Genomic DNA, 20,577 nt, shown 5'->3' on the forward strand with positions numbered 1-20,577 from the left:
ATGAAAGCCGTAAAACACATCTGTTCCCCATGCAATGAACTGCCAGAGTAATGATGCAATAGCTCAAGACGACAGCACGGCTGGTGTCATCATGATGTGAAATGTTGGAAATTTCCTACAGTTCTCACTTATCATTGAAGAGATGATTTAATGCAAGACAGTATTTCCAATGATAATAGGTATCATGTACCGTGTTTACTCTGCTGGGATTTAATGTATGTGATACCTCACTCAAGTATTACCTTACCCCAAGCAGGTGTCGATATGCCCATTTTACAGATGAGGACACAGGTAGAGTAACAGTTACTCTACCTGATGGACTTCTCTTTTGTTACATTCATCAGACCTTTTGTTTTAACTCTGTCTTTATTGAGACTTCTAGAAAGTTGATATGGTTGGGCCACAATGAAAGGGAAAGCCCCCTCAATGTTTTCCTATATCTAAATACCTAATTAAAGATTTATTTGCTCATTTCATGGATGATTTTTGAGTGCCTGCTCTGTGACAGGATCTGTTCTAGTAGGGATTCGATGGCAAAAGAATTACAGATCCAGTCTTGCTCAGGAAGCTAAATTCTAACAAGGAAATCAGGCGATTGTAAGGGGTTCATTGCTGTTTTCAATGTGTAAGACAATTTTAGATTACAAGACGTCACGAACTCTTTAGTTAAGCATTAAAATGAGTAATGTCACAGAGGGAGACTGAAGGGTGAGGAGGTCCATTAGCAGATCTGGACAAACCTGAGGTTGTCAGGGCAGTGACATTTGAGCCAAGACCTTAATAAAGAGAAGAGATGAGTCATGCAAATACCACAGGAGGTGCACCCACAGGCAAAAGGAACAACTAGCACAATGGTCCAGAGGTCCCAGTAAGCCTGGCCAGCTGAGAAACTGAAAGAGAAGGCCAAAGTGGCTGAGACAAAATGAAGAAGACGTTCAAATTGTTATCCCCACTTCCAGTAGGTTAGCATGTCCCCCTTACTCCCTCAGTCCTATCATGCTAGGTCTCACAGAGAATACTGCACAACTTTTCAATCCACAAAAGAAAACGGGTAATGGCCTTCCTTCTTTCATTTTGCATTCAGAGCTCTACTTGATGTTTTAAAGAAGCCATGATCAGCAAAAAAGATGCTCAATGTCTCTAGTCATCCAAAAAGCACAACAGTGAGATGTCACTTTGCACCCACAAGGATGATTATAATAGATAAAAGCAGACAATAACAAATTCAGGGCCTTGCACTTGCTAGGCAGGTGCTCTACCACTTGAGCTATGCCCCAGTCCTTTTTGCTTTCATAATTTTTTGAAGAGACTCTTGCTATTATGCCTGGGTCAGTCTAGACTGCAATCCTCCTATTTCTACCTCTCATGTAACTGTGATGATAGGCACTGCCACCACACCCAGTTTTATTGGTTGAGACCAGTTCTCTCAACTGGTTGAGAGGTTGGCCTCAAACCACAATCCTCCCAATCTCTGCCACTCAAGTAACTAATTACAGGAATGAGTCACCACAACTGGCCCTATTCTTGCTTGGTTTTTTAAATCACTACATGAATGAACTAAGAGATTACATGTACTTTTTAATCTTCATTATGCCAACAAGGAATAAATAAAAGTCTGTCAACTTGCCAAAGGTCTTGTAACTGGGATGGGCCTGCCTCTAAACCAAGATCATCTCTCATCTCCTCTGATCCCCCCACCCCTTTGTCTTATCTGACAATGACCTTGAAGACCTTGATACATCATCAATTTACCTGTGGTCATCACCCATGACCAGGCTTTGTTTCTGAGGATTAACCGTTCTTCTAATCAACTCGGTTGTTTCTCCATTTTCTCCCAACGTGCAACTAAGCACAGAGAAATCCAAGAGTCTTTGAGGAGTTTACATATATGTGAATCAATCCCTAACTCACAACTTCACTTAACCCACCCTTGAAAGAAATTCTCCTCAGAGAGAGGAGGCCAAGAGGGACCGTGAAGGAAAAAGGAGAAAATGTGGCAGGATAAGTAGTAGTTCAAACACCATCCTTGAACAACGGGTGCGTGGGCCCAGCCCACAGCTTAGCTTTGGTTTTGCTGTGAGGCTACCTTTCTGGCTTTTATTTCACCAACAGGGAATCTTGAGATGCAGCCCTGCTGGGGAACTCTAGGAGAGTGAGGTCTACAGGAAGAAAGGGGGCAGAGATTAAGCAGATGTTATAGGGAGGGGAAGAGTACAGATGGTTTAAAGCAAAATTCCAGAAATTTTACTCTGAAACACGTTCCTCCATCTCTCCACCAAACCATAATAGTCATGGAACACTTATCAGCACCTTCTGAGCTGAGCGTGTGTGTGTGTGATATGCATAGTGCGCGGATGTCGACACTTAGGTGAAAGTGAGCAGACGTAAAAACAGCAGCAGGTGTCAGTTAAATATAACCAAAGAGGACAAAAAAGGGTAGCATCAGGGAAGGTGGTTTAGTCAAAGGCAGATGACACATGTTCATGTGATCCTCTGAATTGTAATTATAAAATTTAGAGAACACGAATCCATGAGCTATCCACCCACGGAACTGAACCTGCCTGGCGTGCAACCTTAATTTTCTCCTCTCTTGCACTGCTCTCAATGGAAACTAGGAACATCAGCCCAGTGGTGTCACCACACCAACACTCCTTAATTATCAGCAGATTCACACCAGTTACATCAGAAAATGCCTTTGATTTCTTAAAACCTGCTCATGGCAAATTTAATCAAATCAAAATTATTTGACAGCATGGAAATATACGTGAAATAGAGCATTTCCCACCCCCAGATACATATGTTAGACATTAAAAAAAACAAATGCAAGAAAAGTTGGGAATGAATTTTTTTCTGCCACCAAAAGAATGAATTCCTAGTTTAAAGGCTGGAGATAAAAGGAAGTACAGCTGGATGCAGTAGAAGTGAATCAAATAAACTCTAGGAAGGCATTATAATTGTCACTATTAAATCTGAAAGGCTACTGAGTATGACTAACTAAATTTAACAGAGAGGGGGAGGAAGAAAAGGAGGAGAAAATGCAAAGGAAGATGTATGAAAACAGGAATGGAAAGAAGAAAGGTAAAAAGACAGAGAGAGAGAGAGAGAGAGAGAGAGAGAGAGAGTGTGTATCCTGGTTTCTGGGGATAACAGGGAATAATTTTCCAGGGGAAATCCTCTCTCTTTACTGCTTCTGATCAATGTCAGAGACAAGCCTCTTAATTGTATTTATTTGTGCAAACGGAAGTAGGTCTCCCTTTGACAATGAATCTCAATCAGCCATCCTATGTTAGTTCAAATTGTGCTATTTTGCAAAACAATCCAACCACAAATGTTCAGACTTATCTGATTACCCCAACTGAAGCTTCTGAAAAATAACCAAAAAAACGTTAATGACCTACAGGGCCAAGCAGATAATGACAATCAGAAAGGACTGGGTTGAAGGGCTCCAGATCTAGCTGGGTCAAGAAGGCAGTGTGGAAGGCAGGTCTCTAGCAGAGAATAATGATAAGAACGAGACCTAGGGGAGCAGATGGCTGCGGGAAAAGGGAAGGAAGAAGGAGTAAAGAAGAGATGAGGCAAGAAAGCTACATCTATGTCAGGAACAATAAGCTTCTACTAATGTCTTAATCTGAGAAAGGAAAGAGATTGAGAGAAATTCCAGACCATGCACATTCATTATTAACCACATCAGTTTCTTACAGGTTTCTTCCCTCTCTTTATTTAAAGTACGAAGGGATCATTCATCTCCTGGCAAGAGAAAAAGATTCCAGCACCAGGACATCCAATTTGAACACAATTAGACTTTTCCTACAAAAATATTTTTCACATAGCTAATATTAATAGCTTTAAACATGAAGAATTTTATAACTTAAAATATTGGGGGCAATTTTATTTAGGTGAAAAAAGGGAAGAGACACTTCTTAAATCCTAAAAATATATTCAGATATGACTTACAAATTGGATTTTACAATGTTTCAAAAACTTTTATTACTTATTACTTTTATTATTTCTTAAATATATGCACTATATTTTAATTGGTTTATTGTACTTATTTTTATTGTAATACATGGCCACTTTGATAGCTAGCTAGTGTGAAAATTGGTATTAATATAACTACTATCCAATGAGCACAAAGCATAAATAGAAAGTTCTATCTATAATCAGACATAATAAAATTTTGACAACTGCATCATCATTCATCTTTGAAAGAAGCTAAGTTCAATTAAGAATTTGGAGTAATTCCTTGAAATTAAAAATGTGTCATATTTCTTTCTACCAAAGAGACAAAAGTAATGTATAAATACAGATGATGAGGAGGAACAAGTATAATTATAATTACAAATATTAAAAGCAATAAATCCTCCATAAGGTTTAAGTGTGGGATCCATTTAGAAGAGAAATACAAATATTAAGCAAGGTTGATATGATAGTCTTGCTACCAGTATAACCACAATTTTTCTAAATGCCTTTCCAATAGAACCTTCACTTACAAAGCACTTCAATATCATACCACAGCTCTCAAGTTCATAATTCATGAACAAAGAATAGTTTATATTCTATGCTGTGTTTTATTCAAAAAATAGAAAGCCAAGACATCAGGAATGGAAGCATTTTGTCCAAGCACAAAAGCCTGCCAAAAGTTCGGTTGGCTTCCACTTTTCTCTATTAACAAAATTTTTCTCAAAGTGTCACAAGAAGAGTCCTGCCCAAACCAACCCTACTGAAAATGCCTTTCAGTATTTTGTACTTTTGAGCCTATGGGTACCAAAAGTATGTGAGCATCAACTGAATGTTGGGAGCTAGTGTGGCCAAGCTGCAAGCGGTGAGATTTTTTTTTTTCAAAATATTTTAATCTCCTCTAGTGAGCAAAAGCTTCTAATATTACGCCATAGCCCTTTCGTGGACTAGAATTTATAGAATTGAAGAAATACCAGCAGAGATCAGTTTCCTTTAATACCTAGTTTGTTTCAGTAAGAAAAGGATACTTCTCTAAGGCAGTGTGTCACAATTTTGTTCACTATCACTACAGCAGCTGTCACATCACCACAAACACACAATCACAAATGAACACTCACCCCCAACACACATGGGAAGTCAGATGAAATGATAGGGAATGAGCTTAAATCCTCCCTTTTGCTCCCAGTCTTCAACTCATCAAAAATTTTCTGGCAAGTTTGCTGTGCTTAAGAAGAAACCATCCAGCTTCCAAAAAAAATTGACTTTCCCATTATCTGAATGGAGTTGGAGCTCAGGTCAGTCAAAAATACTATTTTCTGACATTTGAGTGCATCTCTCCAACACACAAAGCATGCCCCCTCTCATAGTAATTTCTCAGAATTTCTCCATTTAAAATGCAAGTGAGACAGGTGGCTTCATCTTCCACTTCTCTGATGATCTCAGAAAAATTAATTAAGTTGGCTGGGGGACAGCCGTGCAAGACGGTCCTTCACTGAATATGTTCAGTCAGACCCTGCTGCCTCTGAATAAAGAGCTGCAGCCTCTTTAATATTCAAGGGTTTTCACCTCCCTTGCCAAGCCGTGCCAGCCAGGGCAGGGCAGCAAATAAACTCACCTGCCATTCTTGGTCACAATCATTTCATTAGTGACTTCCTTGAATCTCTGCCAGAGGGGTGCATCCTCCAGGATGATCTGAAGTTGCTTCTCAGTGGGGTCACCTTTCTCCCTCCCTGCCTGAAGCTCACTTTCCACCACATTGAGCAGGCGAGAAACAGTGCCATCGCTGGTCTTCTGAGTGCCTGGATCGCCCATGGCCATAGGCCCCTCTCAAACTTTGCTGAGAGCTCGTACCCACCTTACCCGCTTCTAGCTCCTTCCTTCCCTCACCTGCCTGCTTGGCAAACCCAGCTGGTCGATTCCTGGGGAGACAGAAGATGCCCTGACTCTTGCCTAAGCTCTGACACTCCTTAAAGTCTCCAAATTATACCACCAACCTGTTAAGCTTCAGTTGGGGAGCAGGGTGGAGGAAGGGGAGAGGTAGGGAAGAAAAAGCCCTCTCTTAATTACTCATTGGATAGGAGGGAGTGAGCCTGGCTTTCCCATTGGCTGCTGTGCATAGGGTAGACGTTTAAGAAGAGTACTCCATCCAAATTATCAGGCTTTTATCTTGTTGTACCTGAAGAGGTCTAATCGGTGTATTGAGTACCATTTTCCCGTTAATTAAAATTATTCCAGACCCAGACTGCAACAATCAGGCAAATCATGTTTGTGTATAAATCGTGGCATGTGGCACCTATAGTAAAGGAGGTCCTGGAGAGAATCAACAAATTCGATGCCAACCCAGGCTATCCTGATACAGTAGAGACCCTAAACCCCTCAGCTATGCTCCAAAACTCTGGGCAAATGTGGAGGCCCTGGAAAGAAGACTAGCATACATGGAAGGTCAAAGGCATGGTGCCAAGAAACAAGACTATTATACCAGAGAAACAAGAAAGATTCTCTGTGTGCAAACTCCAGTGTCTAAACTCAGGAGAAAAGCGAAGAATAGAGGATCTTCTTCCTAGGTGATCCCCTCTGGTCGTCTCTCTCATGAGGGATCCCACACACATTTATTCACTTCAAGGACCCTGTTTTCCTCCAACAACCAGAGGAGCTTTGAGCCTTGCCCTCCCTAGAATCCAGAGCCCTCAATTTTTCCTATCTTCAGCCCTAGCCAGAGGGAGGTGGGAGGAAGGCAGTTAGTGCCATATTATTCTAAGAAAGCATTTTGCCCTGAGTGAATGGAAGCAAACCTTTCACATTATTACACAGAGCAATTTTAATCTTTGGTCCAAAAGGACATTCTGGTTTTCCAGAAGTAAAGAAACAAATTAGGAGTCTATGATAGTGGTTCAGAGAAGACATGGTGATGGCTTAGTCAGGCATGATAGCAATGGCCACAACATGACAGAGATAGGTTCTAGATACTTCTTGAGATAGATATGACAGAATGGCCTAAGGGACTGGATACAGGGATGAGGGAGGGTGGGGAACCCAGGAATTATACGAGTAGTTAGTCCATAGTAGGGCCATTCATAGAGATTTGCAAAGTGAGGGAGGTGGGAGGTTAGGCTGAGGTACAATTTGGTTAGGAAAATCAAAATTTTAATTCTATACAGTTCATAATGAAAAGAATGCCATAGACTGAATAATGACCTACCCAAAAGATGTTTTTAAGTCCTGATCCACAGAACCTGTGACTATATTATCTCACGTGGTGGAAAGGACCTGGATTGTCTGGGTGGACCCAATGCAATTTCAAGTGTCTTTATAACAAGGGGGATAGAAGCAAGAGTAACAAAGCCAGAGGGTAAAGATGTAAGGACAAAAGCAGAAGTCAAAGAGGAGATGCCACACTGCTGGCTTTAAAGATGTTGGAAGGAGCCACAAGCCAAGGGATGCAAGCAACCTCCAGAAGCTAGAAAATGCAAGTAAATGGATTAACTCACAGAGCCTCCAGAGGGAACACAGGCCTGCCAACTCCTTCATTTTAGCCCAGTGAGACTGATTTTGAACTTCTGATGTCCAGAGGGTAAGACAACACATTCTTACTGTTTTAAGGCACTACATTTTCAGTAGGAAACTAATGCAAGGACCATGAGGTATCTCAGTGGATTTTAAGAAGGCACTGCTTAGAACTCTGACCCAGTGTGGCTCTAAGCGTCTAGCAGCCAATGCAAAGAGGCGAAATTTAATCTGGCATACTTCATACTGTGTTTCTAAAATAAAAGCAATCCATTATCCTGTGAGAACTTTCTCCCATAAATTTTTATAGGAAATATACTGTGTAGTGTAGGGAACAGTGTCCCCTTGTGTTAGTCAGCTTCCCTTTAATGTGATAAATACCTAAGTCAACTTTAAAAAAGGAAAGGTTTATTTTGGTTCATTATTTCAAAGTTTCCATTACATGGTCACTTGGCCCTGTGCCTTTGGATAGTGGCAGCAGAGTACATTATGGTGGAAGCGTATGGCACACCTAATGCCCAGTGTGAAAAAAGAGAAACAGGAAGAGTTCAGGTTCCACATAGCACCTTGAAGGGCACACCCCCAATGATCCAACTTCCTTCCACTAGGCCCCACCTTCTAAAAGTCCTACCACCTCCCAATAGCACCACAGATTAGAGCATGTGGGGTTTTGGGAGACATTTCATATCCAGACTATCGCACCCCAAATAGTCTATAAATAACAATAATATAGGGATCACTGCCTTCAAATGATTTATAATCTAGGAAGAAAAAAAAGGTATATGCCCTAGAGGGGCACTGGTGGCTCACACCTGTAATCCTAGCTACTTGGGAGGGAAAAATTGGGAGGCTTGTGGCTCAAAATCAACCTAGTCAAATAGTTTGTGAGACCCCATTTCCAAAATAACCAGAGCAAAATTGACTGGAGGTATGGCTCAAGTGGTAGAATGCCCAAAGCCCCTAGTTCAAACCCCAGTCCCACCAAAAAAAAAAGCAGTGTTCTCCTATAAACCAGGTTAGCATTGCATCTCTTCAATCAGGAGATCCAGGAGAAATGGCTGTGTGACAAATCCTAGGACAGAGCCTTCTAGCAATTAAAAAAAAGTGGCCTGTATGCTCTTCACTTTGAGTCTGGCCTGTCTAGACAATGACTCACTTTCTAGACAGTGTGCCCTGAAGCTGTATTATATTAGCTATATTAGATTATAATATATTTGATATATTAGATTGAATATGAAATTACTGACAGTTGACCTTTATCTTCAAAAACATCAATTTTATATAGTTTAACCTAATAGTTGGATCTAAAACTAGTATCAATAATATAAAATCCTTTAATATATCTACATAATCTCTTTTTACTTGAGTGAATGTTTTCTAGTTAATAAGTACCTTACAGCAGACCATATTCTAAAACATAAGCAAGAGGGAAAAAAAGAAACCCTATTCGTAATCTCAACATCCAGAGATGACTTCTGCTAACAAATATAGCAAATTTTTGTGACTTGAAAATATATGTATATATTCTGCTTTTTAAAAATGATTCAAGCCTGGCATGGTGGCATGGGACTACAACCACGTGGGAGGCTGAGGCAAAAGGATCACAAGTTGAGGTCAGCTTCAGCTTCATAGCTCAAAAAAAAAAAGAGAGAGTTAAAAATGCATCTGGTTAGGCATATTGAATGCATACTTTTATATCTACTCCCCCACTAAGTCCTTCTAAAATGAGACCGGGGTAAAATAAATTGTAAATCCACAGAGCTGTAGCACACAGGAGAGGGAACAGCAAAGGTAAGAGATATCAACAAGATTGTAGAAATGGACGAAACAAGTGGATGCATAGCAAGTAATGGAGCAGACCACAGACACCTAAGCTTCAGGGAAGAAACCAGTAAGAAACAAGTCAGGTTAGACCACAGAACTCTGAAATCTCTTAGGGAGCAGATGCATCATACAGCTCTTTCTAAAAGGGTGAGTAGTTCTTGCTAGAACCAACCAGAGGATATCATGAAATTTTTACTCTATATAAGAAACAGTTAACCTTTGAGATCTCTACCCTTAGCCAGCAGCAACTCTTCCTTACCCACTGCAGCAAAAAACAGGAGATTGATTTTCTGACAAGATTGGACTTGAGGAGATTTGATGGAGGCAGAGAACAGCACCATACTGAAAATAGGGGATTTAGACACTCTTGAGAACCTACCTTAGTCAAGTGGGAAGAGCCAGTTTTGAAAAGTCTGCGTGTGCACATGGCCTCCACTGGTGCGTTCATGTCTTACCCTTAAGTATGATTACACTGTAAGGGGTCATCAGATGTCTGATATGGAAGTTAGACCAAAGCAAACACACATTTTAAGGAATTCTGAGAAACAGAAACCATGAAGGCAGCATAACATAGTAAGAGAAAACAAATGAAAATACTACAGTTATTTTCAAAGAAGAAATATCACATTCATGAAATAAAACAAGGAAGGAAGTTAGGAAGGAAGGGAGGGAGGGATGGGGGAGAGAGGGAGAGAGGCCAGCCTTGAATATTAAAAACAATAAAACCTGAATTTAAAATTCAGTGAAAGGTTGAAGACAGAGATGAAAAAGACTCTAAAACTATCAATAACTTGACAGAGTTACAAAAAGAAAGAACAGAGAAAATAAAGGGGCACAAATTCTCCAAGAAATAATGCAGGGAAATTTCCAGAATTGAAAGACATAAACTTTCAGACTAAAAGGTACATGAGATGAAAGCCAGCACAATGAATACAAGAAGACCTACAGACAGTCACATCATCATGAAAATTTAAAAACCAGTGATAAAGAGAAAAATCACAGAATCTTCCACAGGAAAAAACAGGCCATATACAAAAAATCATAAATTATAATGCTATCAGCCTTCTCAATAGGAACCCAAAAGCTATAAGAAAATTGAGTAATTCCTTCACAATTGTGACAGAAACTGAGTATTAATCAATCATACCATACCTGGGCTGGAGATGTGACTGGTGGTTAAGCACTTTCCTACTTTGTATGAGGCCCTAGGTTGCATCCCCAGCACCACAAAAAATAAAAAGGAAAAAAGAATACTAGACCCATTCAAACTAGCAAGTGTGAAACAAAAATAATAGGACTAGGAACATGGCTCCAATGGAAAAGCATCTGCCTAGCAAGTCCAAGGCCCTGAGTTCGAACCCCAGAACTGCCAAGAAAATAAAAAGAAAGAGAGGCTATAATAAAGACATTTGCAAAACCTACAAGTACCAAAACTTTTGCTTCCCATAAAGTCTCAGAGGTTATTATCAATGTTCTTCAGCTTAACTGATAAATGTATTTTTAATGTGGCATATATACATAATGGAAAGTCTGCGTGTGCACATGGCTATTTGGTCATACAAAAGAATAAAATCTCATCATTTGCAGGATGAATGTGAGGACATTATGTCAAGCAAAATAAGCTAAGCACAGAAAGACAAATACCTCATAATCTCACTCATATGTGGAATCTAAAACATTGAACTCACAGCAGTTGAGAGTAGAATGGCAGTGACTAGCGGCTATGGAGAATGAGGGGAAAGATGTTTGAAGAAAGGTTGATCAATGGGTACAAGTTACAGTTAGTTAGGAGTAAAATGCTCTGGTGTGCAAGTGCACAGTAGGGTATCTATAGGTAACAGTTATGCTCTGTATATTTCAAAAGACTAGAGGAAATGATTTTGAATAAAAAAAGAAAACATGTTTAGCCAAAAGTAAACAAATGAATAAATAAAAACTACTTCAACAAAAAATGTTCAAAATCAAAACAAGGAAGTAAACCAAGAAAAGAAAACAAAATATGAAACTAGAAAACAGAGGACCCAACACAGAAGAAAAGTGAAGGAATGTGTCTGGCATGACGCTGGTTGACTTTGTGCAAACAAATGCCAATGGCAGGCAAGGGTTTATGAGAACAGCAGAAACTGAGTCCAGTCAGATATGATGGTACCCCTTATCTATAGCTTCACTTTCCAAAACTTCACCTACCTATAGTCAACCACAGTCCAGAAATATTAAATGAAAAATTTCAGAAATAATTATTTTAAAAATAAACAACTTAAAACAAGTTTTAAAATCAGGTGCCACTATGTGTAGTGCAATGAAATCTCATGCCATCCAGCTCTGTCCTCCCTGGGACATGAATCATCCTCTTGTCCAGTGCATCCATGCTATAGAGGCTGCCCGCTCATTAGTCGGTGGCCATCTTGGTTATCAGATTGACTGTCATAGTTCATAGAGTTTGTGTTCAGGTGCATATATTTTACTTAACAATGACCCCAAAGTGTAACTAAGTTTACTATAATATAGTATAATTCTTCTATTTTACTATTGGTTATTATTTTTAATCTCTTCCCATGACTAATTTTCAAATAACTTTATAATAGGTATGAATATATGGGGAAAACACATATGATTTCAGTACTATCTGTAGTTTCAGTCATCTGCTAAGGGTGTCTTGGACTACATCTCACACAGATAAGGGACAGCAGGGACTACTGTAAATCAACAAATTTTATTTAAGAGCAGAGAAATCAGCAGCATTCCCCAGAGCAGACAGACAAGTGCACGTCTTTCTCAAAAAGTCCTTCCCACCTTACCATTAGGCACAGAGCTGACAATGAACTTGAGTGAATGAGAGTCTCATCAGTCCTCTCCTAAGCCTACGTTCTCCCACTCACACGTGGAAAGCTGGAAAAGCACTATACATACACACCTATTAACATAGAAAGAGCCACCTCGTGGGGAACCAGTGCACCTCAGTGCTCTTGAGGCTGGGCAGTGTTACAGCAGAGTACAGGGTCACCAGGTACCATCCAGTGCCATAAGTTCACACAAATACAGAGTCATCCTTTCATACTCTCAGCATTTCCCAGGGTGACACTTAGCTAAAGATATTTTTCATCTTGCACTGTGGAAATTGAACCAGGTCCAGACCCCTGGCCATCTCTGAGGATTGTATTAGTAGTGTTAATATTAACTGACTCAAAGACTAGACACAGTCTCCATCCACACAACTGTAGCTTAACAGCAGAGAAACCACCCAAGGTGAAGTAGGAACCTGGAAGGCTGAGGAAGGGCATCTCCTTAAAAATGGAGTTGATAAATTGACTCTAACAAGACATATTTATAACTTTGATGGACACCAGTTGGGTTGATCATAGACATGGATGCATTTTCTATTGCTACATAACACATTGCCACAAGTATACCAGCTTAAAACAACTCCCTTTATTATCCCATAATTCCCATGGGTTGGAACTCCAGGCCCAGGTAGCTGGGTTCCCTGCTCTGAGTCTCACATGGCTGCAATTAAGGTGTCAGCTGGGACTATGATCTTATCTGAGGCTTGGGTTCTCTTCCATTCTCATTCATATTGTTGGCAGAATTCCATTCCTCTGGTTGTAGGATTAAGGCCCTCGTTCCTAGCAGGTACCATCTCCATTAGCAGTTCATAACTTGGCTGTTTGCTTTCTCCCTCCAGGCTAAGAGGAGAACTTCTGCTGCTTCATGTCTCTCTTAAGAGCTTGCCTGGTTAGGCTAGACCCACCAAAGGTAATCTTTTATCTCAAAGATGGAACTTTCATTATATCTGCAAAGTCCCTTTGCCATATAGTGGATATAGCAAAGTCACAGCAGTGACATCCCATCATATTCAAGGGTACTACCAATACTCATGGGAAGGAGATGATTATACAGAGCACATCACCAGGGAACAGAAATCTTGGGATCCATCTTAGAATGTTGCCTATCAAAGTACATTAAATATAAACAAGCAAGAAAATAAGCTTAAAAACTGAAACAATCATGAAATACAAAGGAAAAAATTAATTGTCCAAGAAAGAAAATGTAATTACAGTATACCATAGTTCAATTACAAACAGTTGGAAAAATGTAAATATTGATTTAATTTTAAAAATCATGAAATTGAGTGATAAAAGGACACTTGTATTGCCAGGGAATAGAGTACTAAATTCTTATCTTTTATAATAAGAAAACAGGAAACAATGTCAAAATTTGAAAAATCAAGAAATAGCTGTATAAATATGCTCAGAAATGTGGAGACAAAAGGCAGAAGTAACAGCAAAGAGAGGAAGGCAGGACAAAGGTTGCTTTTTTCTTATAAGCTCTTAACCATAGAACTAAATGAAACACTAATAAGACTTGTTATTTTCCACCTAATTTTTAAATTTAAAATGTTTAGAGACTATCTTCCCATGTCATCAAATAATTCTCTGCAATTATAAAAAGAAAACAAAAAAATTTTCCTGCAATTATTGTGACATTTCCAATTTATTCCATCTTATGAAATTGGTCATGTTTTATTTAATCGATCTTCTATTCTTCTAGATTTACTGTTTCTCTATCCAGATAAAATTCTGGACAATAAATATGTGTGAATATCTACAATTGTTTTCTTACAACGAATTTTTTTTTTGATGGTACCAAGGGTTGAAGTCAGGACCTCATGCTTGCTAAGCAGGTATTCTAGCACTGGGGTAACACCTGTAGCTTTTTTTGTTTTCATTTTTTCTTTAGATAGGGTCTTGCACTTTTTACCTAGGGTTGGCCCCTGCCCCATTTAGTTGAGATTATAGATGCGAGCCACCATATCTGACCATCAATTTTTTTTAATTGACAAGAATGTTAATTGCTAATTGACAAGAATAAAATGTGTTGTGCGTATTTACAATTCCTTTAACCCACGTGACAATGCTGTAAGGCATTATTACACCTATTTTATGGGTGAGAAAGTGGAAGCTTACAGTGTTTAAGTAGCTCCCCCACAGGAATCTAGCCATTGAGTAGTAAGGCCAGTATTTAAACCCAAGAAGTAGCTTATTCCCTGACGCATGTTGTACTGAACACTTAGCGTGCACCAGACACTAAGTTCATGCTTTATGTACATGATCTCATATAATATTCATAACTGTGGAAAGAATCATTGCAACTACTCTGGTTTTTTTAATAAGGAAGACACTGAGATTCACAGTTTTAAAAGTCTCAGTCCATAGTCACTTGCCTTTGTGCTTCTGGGCTGTGGTGAGGCAGATCATCACAGAAGGATGTGGTGGAGGAAAGCTGCTCTCCCTGAGGCAAGCATGCCCTTCAAACACATGTCCCAGTGACCTATTTCCTCCAACTAGGCCCTCCTATGGTGTCCACCACCTTCCAATAGTGCCATCGAATTATGGATCCATCAAAGGATTCATTCATTGATTAGGTCAGAGCCCTCAGGATCCACCACCTGGGGACCAAGACTTCAACACATGAAACTGTGGGAGGACACTTCATATCCAAACTGTAACAATGTTATATATTGTCCTGCCAAAAAAGTTTTTGTTGGGAAAAAAAAAGAGATGGGAAGGTATCCTCATATTTTTAAAAAGTAGATTTTTAAACTTTATAAATATGCTGCCAAATCTTTGCAGTAAATGATACCTGTGATATTTCCCAATTAGCAAGGGACCAACTTTTATGTATTTTAAAAAAATAAGCCAGGGTGGCTTACACCTGTAATCCTAGCTGCTTGGGAGGCAGAGATGGGGAGGATAGCGGTTGGAGGCCAGCTCAGGCACAAAGTTAATGAGATTCCATCTCAACCAATAAAAACTGGGCACAGTGGTGCACGCCTGTTATCCCAGCTGTGTGGGAAGCATAAATAGAAGTATCAAAGTGTAGACTAGCCCAGGCAAAACCACAATACCCTACCCCAAAAATAACATAAGCAAAAAGGGATGGGGATGTGGCTCAAGTAGTAAAGCACCTATCTAGCAAGCACGAGCCCCTGAATTCAAACCCCAGTACTGACGATAAATAAATAAATACTTTCTCAGATAGGACATTCTGTCTTTTACATCAATAGGTTACTACTTTCTGAATCATTCTGTAAGAGCTTCACAGTTGTGTCTCTGACATATTTTCTGAGTAGGGTCCATGGTCAACCTTTTTAGAAAACAAATCACTCACAATACAGTACTTTTTACCTATGTTTAAAATACTTTCGCAAATCTTACAAAACTCCTGTCCACCCGAACACATTGCTGGGACCCCCACCTACTTCCATCCCCAGGGGGAGGAAGGGAACCCTATAAAAGAAAAACCCTGCAGTTTAAGCCCCACAGGGTTCCAGAGACCAAAGCCATATGCCCTGCACACAGAAAAACTCTGAAAGTAATTCAACAAACAAGATGTCAAATTATATTATAAACACGAAGAAATCACTCATTTTCTCTCCGCAGGTGTCTTTGCAGGACAATGCTTCCCTGAAATAGAGTTAAATCTTAGACAATTTGTGATGCGATGTCATATCTTCAATACTTAAGGATAGCCTCATATCTCCATCTTAGAGTTGAGTCACTAAATTGTTTCGTCTCTGATATCATACGCCCATGTTAGTTTTAATCATAAACAATAGAAGCTGGTACTATTGTACGTAGATCCTCTATTATTAATGCTGATTTGTTGTTTAATATAGCAAGATGTAATGAGGCAAAAACTAATGTTAAAAAATAAACTTATTTAATTACATACATCTAAAGACATCACAATATTTGTTGAGGCACTTTTAAGAGAAAACTAATATTTCATAAAGACTTTTTCAAGAACATTTCTGACTTAAAACATTTTGCTCTCTTTGAGAGAACAGGAATTTTTATGAAAAAAAAATTGTTTACATTTAGAAACCCAAAAATATTAAAGACAAAAATTAAAACACTGAATAATAAAAGTATCGTGTTTTAAGTAAAATATTACATGAGGCTAGGCACTGTGGCATGAGCCTGTAGTCCCAGTACTTGGGAAGCTGGGGTGGGAAGATCACTTGAACCCAAGAGTTTAAAGACTAGACTGGGCAACGTAGCCAAATCCTGTCTCAAAACCCATGCTTCCTCTCATATTCTGAATTTTCAATGAAGTATTAAATCAAATAGAAGAAAGACACATAAACACACAAATTCAAAAAACAATAATTCCTACTCTGTGAAGACTATGAAGAAGCTAGGCCCTGGAGATTTGAGGATGGAGATGGAGAAACTGAGGTCTCATGCAAAACTCTGAACTCCTTAAAGTTCTGACCCTACTAACTCTTCCAGGTAAGGAACATCTCCACTCTTCTCCATCACATATGATGTGATTTCCATAAGCTACCACCTCAATCATTGCTCTAGCTGTTCACCAGCGTGTGCCAGTAAGCATGAGCAGCATACAGATGCTCCCCGCACATGCATGAAAGTCATCCTAATTACCCAAATCCTCTTTACCCCTGTCTTCTAAGTGTGTAACAGGGACGCTTACTACCTAGTAATCCTATTGTGTGTTGTATAGTAAAACAGAGTCCTGTAAATAATTTCCCCTAAGAATTTGTGTGCACATTTGGATTTTCATTCACAGGCCCACTTCAAAAAGGGCATGGCTGAAGCACTCCAGAAAAAGGAGGAGAATTAGAGCAAAGTTTCCATATGGGAAGGCCCCAAGGATGATCAACACAAGTTAATCAAATAGGCACAAGGTGGGCTAGAACCACTTCTTTCCCGACACTGGCATGTTTGATTCTCACATTAAGCAGCTGTATTTCATTCCTATGAAAGTCTAGCTATGGAGAAACTGAGTTCCTTTTTTAGTTGGTTAAACCAGGATCTCCAGCCACTGAGGGGCAGGTTATGGCAAGGCCAAGAAAACCCTAATCACTGGGGACCTTTTTGCTCCAATATGGGCCACTTTGTCAGGAGAAATATGAAATGTTGAGATCTGTGGGGAAATGGGCAATAATATGGATTCTAAACTCTGCCACAAATTACCTGGTGTCTGTGGGCAACTGATTTTGCTGTAGCTCTTTTTCTTCAAGTGCTAGAAGAGCTGAAAACTTTGTTCTTTGCCAAATGATCTTTGATTTTATAAAATGGGGCTCATGGTCAGAAAGATGGGGCAACTTCCCCAGCATCTTCTCCCCCCATTTCTTCACCCAACAAGTGTTCCATTGTGCAAGGCACCACATTTGACCTCAGGGAGACATCACAAGTGGGAGGGAACTGATAACTTTTCTGCAGTGGAAATTCTGGAAAGAAATTTTAGACTAAGGAAGTACAGAAGAGAGAAAGCCTACCACTCTAAGCTACAGGAGCCAAGGACACCTTCCCAGAGCATGGGATATTTAAGCTCAGTCTTGAAGGAATAGAAGTTAGGGTTGGGCACAGAGACAAGCTACATTCCAGGAAGAGAGAAAATTCCAGGAAAAGGTGAGTATTCACATAACATCAAATTTAGCCAGTGGACCACAGACTAGAAATAATTAAAGGGGTTTGAATGTTCAGCATTTCGCACAAGGAAGCAATTTTAGGTGGCATATAGACTAATATTCATTATTAGAATAGTTACAATAGACAAATGCAACTTCTTATGAAACCCATGTCTTTAAGGATAAATTGTTTAGGGCACAGTAAAAAGATAAACCTAGCTTACCTAGCATGCACAGGACCCTGGGTTCAATACCTAGCATCACGATAAATAATTTTTTTATTAATAAACAATATGTAAAAAAGAGCGGCTCAAATTAAAATGCTAATACAGCAATAATGGAGGTAAAACTTGAAAATCATGAAAGGTGCTAAGATGATTGAAGTTTAGCAAACACTGCTGTATGTAGGTGGTAAGGAATCACTGAATAATTTTGAGTAAGCAGACCACCTGATCAGATGTGGATTTAGGAAGAGCCCATCAGTGGCAGTGTGGAAGCTGGATGGGAGAGTGATGCAACTGTAGGCAGGTAGGCAAACAGATGCTGTAGGAATCCCTGAAGCAGTGAGAATAGGCAGGGGTGATGGAGAACAGGGCACAGTACCTGGTACAGCTACTAAGAGCATACAAAGGAATTAGTCACCACTGGGTATGTCTCTTAAGGGAAAACACGTCCAGGATGATTGCTCAGGTATCCAACTGGACAATTGGGAGGATGACAGGCCCATTCACCAGCATAGCGAACACAAGAAGGAAAACAAGTTGGGAAGGAATGACATTCCATGTTCACCATGAGCAGAAGCGTTGATTGATTTTTCATTGCTGGGAGTTAAACGCAGGGCCTCATAAATGTGAGGTAAGTGTTCAACCACCGAGCTGTTCCGGGGACATTAATTTTGATGAATTGTCTGCAATCACAGGCTGGCTGTGAAAACATGCTTGGACACCACCTGAATATTTGGAACTGAGAGCTGAGGAAAGGAGATGCCTTGTGCTGTGATTTTGGGCCTTGAACCTTGCTGAAGGGATGGGAGTGGGGGAGCTAAATGTTCCTCTTCTGCCTGACAAATTGACTTCTATTTCATAGTCCCAACAGCTGCCCTGCTGCTGGTTGATGGGGGGCGGGGGTTGGGACAAGGGAAATAGAAGATGATGAGATATTAATTAAGGTGACAGTCTAGTTGATACCTGATAGTACTATTGTGTCCTCTGGCACAAAGTGACCTGTGTCTCCAACTTAAAGGACAGAAATTAAAAGTCACGCAACCTGAGCTCACAAGATTGAGCTCCCCTGAACTGTGCTCAGGTCCCTGGGCACAGACTATGCAGAATCCACATCTGCACATTCAGTTCCTGCAGCCTGTAGAAACCTAACACCTTTCTCCACCCACAGCCAGCGCCACCAGGAAATTAACACTCGCCCAGGTACTTGGGCATAATTAAATTCAACAAAGAGACAGCTGCTCTTACCTTTCTTTTTTAATCACCAACACACAACCTGAAGATTACTAGCTTTAAGGTGATTCAGGGAGGATTACTCTTTCATTAGTGTCTGGGGTCAGTTCCAATACAAAGTAATAAGAGCTTTTTAAGACACTCTTCCATGCCAGCCCAGCTCATCCCTTTTAGTGTCTGAAAGGTTAGCTTTGGCAAGCCACTGACAACCTACTATAGTTAGACCCCCCAAATATCTATTATTTTAAACCAGTAACATCACACAAAAAAAATTACTTCTGCACTGAGTTTCTAGGCAACTATGAGAATGACATCTTAAATCCCCACTGCAATCTCTAATAATGACAAGATGGGATAAATTTGGCTGATTATCCCTGTTGACAAAGTTAAAAGATCCTTGACTTCCCTATAGTTCCCAATCATACATTTACCATGCCCTCGTGTAGCTAAACCAGGGGACACAAACCCACTGACAACCCTGGCAAAAGATGGGCATATCAGAGACTGGGGAAAATGAAAGGTGCACATCCAACAGAGGCATTAAAAGACAGTTTAAATTTTGTGTGTGGGTAAACAAAATATGTCTGCTGGCTCAAATCTGTCTGTTCCCAACCTCCTTTATGTACTTATACTTTCATTCATTCAGCAATTTTTTTGAAACAGGGTCTATGTAGTCCAGTCTGGCCCCAAATTCATGATCCTCCCAAGTGCTAGGTGACAGAGCAGATATTTCTTTAATGTCTATTCTTCATTAGGTGATGTGTTAGATGCTGGGGATACAGTTCTTAGCAAAAACAGATTCAGCCCATGCCCTCATGGTACTTAGAGTTGGCTGAAAAACAAAGGAACTAAGTCATGGAGGTCAAGGAAGTCTTCCAGGAAGACGTGAGACTTACTCTGAAATCAGAAGGCTAAGAGGTAACTTGACAAACAGGAGAAATATAGGTAGAACAGTATTGCAGAGGCCAAGGGGCAAGAAGAAATATGACAAGAGATTATACAGGCAAAATGAAGAAGAAAAGGTAGGTAGAAGCCAGACCACATAAGACCATACAAAGTCTTGTAGGTCAAAGTATGAAACATTGTCTTATGTGATGGAAAAGTGCATTTTGGAAAGATCACTCTAGCTCATTACAATGAAGAGAATGTATTAGAGAGAGGGATGTTAGAATAGACATAAACAGAGTAATAGACAGCTTCATTACGTCCCCGCAAGTGATGGTGGTAAACAACCTGTATTACCTCTCAGAATCACAAATATATGTTTAGTGCTCTGCTAAATAGATTAAGACTAAATCAGTCTCCTTTCATCTTCAAGAAGTGACTCTAGCTCTTGGACTCAAGGATTTGGTGCACCAACCAGTGTTTACTTCCTCATATGACTCCTATCCTTTCTATACCAAT

At 39.8% G+C, this 20,577-nt stretch overlaps 1 protein-coding gene across 3 annotated transcripts in view; it reads right to left on the bottom strand.

The window, feature by feature from the left end:
- Positions 1-20,577, bottom strand: part of Tbx19 (T-box transcription factor 19) — a 59,567-nt gene that overhangs the window by 26,513 nt on the left and 12,477 nt on the right. The window contains exon 1 of one of the 3 annotated variants that reach the window (XM_020178883.2): positions 5,573-9,729. The exons of the other annotated variants lie outside the window; for them this stretch is intronic. Within the exon in view, the coding sequence (XP_020034472.1) occupies positions 5,573-5,775 (203 nt within the window). The 5' untranslated portion in view covers positions 5,776-9,729. Of the gene's footprint in view, positions 1-5,572; positions 9,730-20,577 lie in introns of those variants that run through there. 3 annotated transcript variants of the gene reach the window in all.

This window comes from Castor canadensis, chromosome 11, assembly GCF_047511655.1.
Source record: "Castor canadensis chromosome 11, mCasCan1.hap1v2, whole genome shotgun sequence".
NCBI lineage: Eukaryota > Metazoa > Chordata > Mammalia > Rodentia > Castoridae > Castor > Castor canadensis.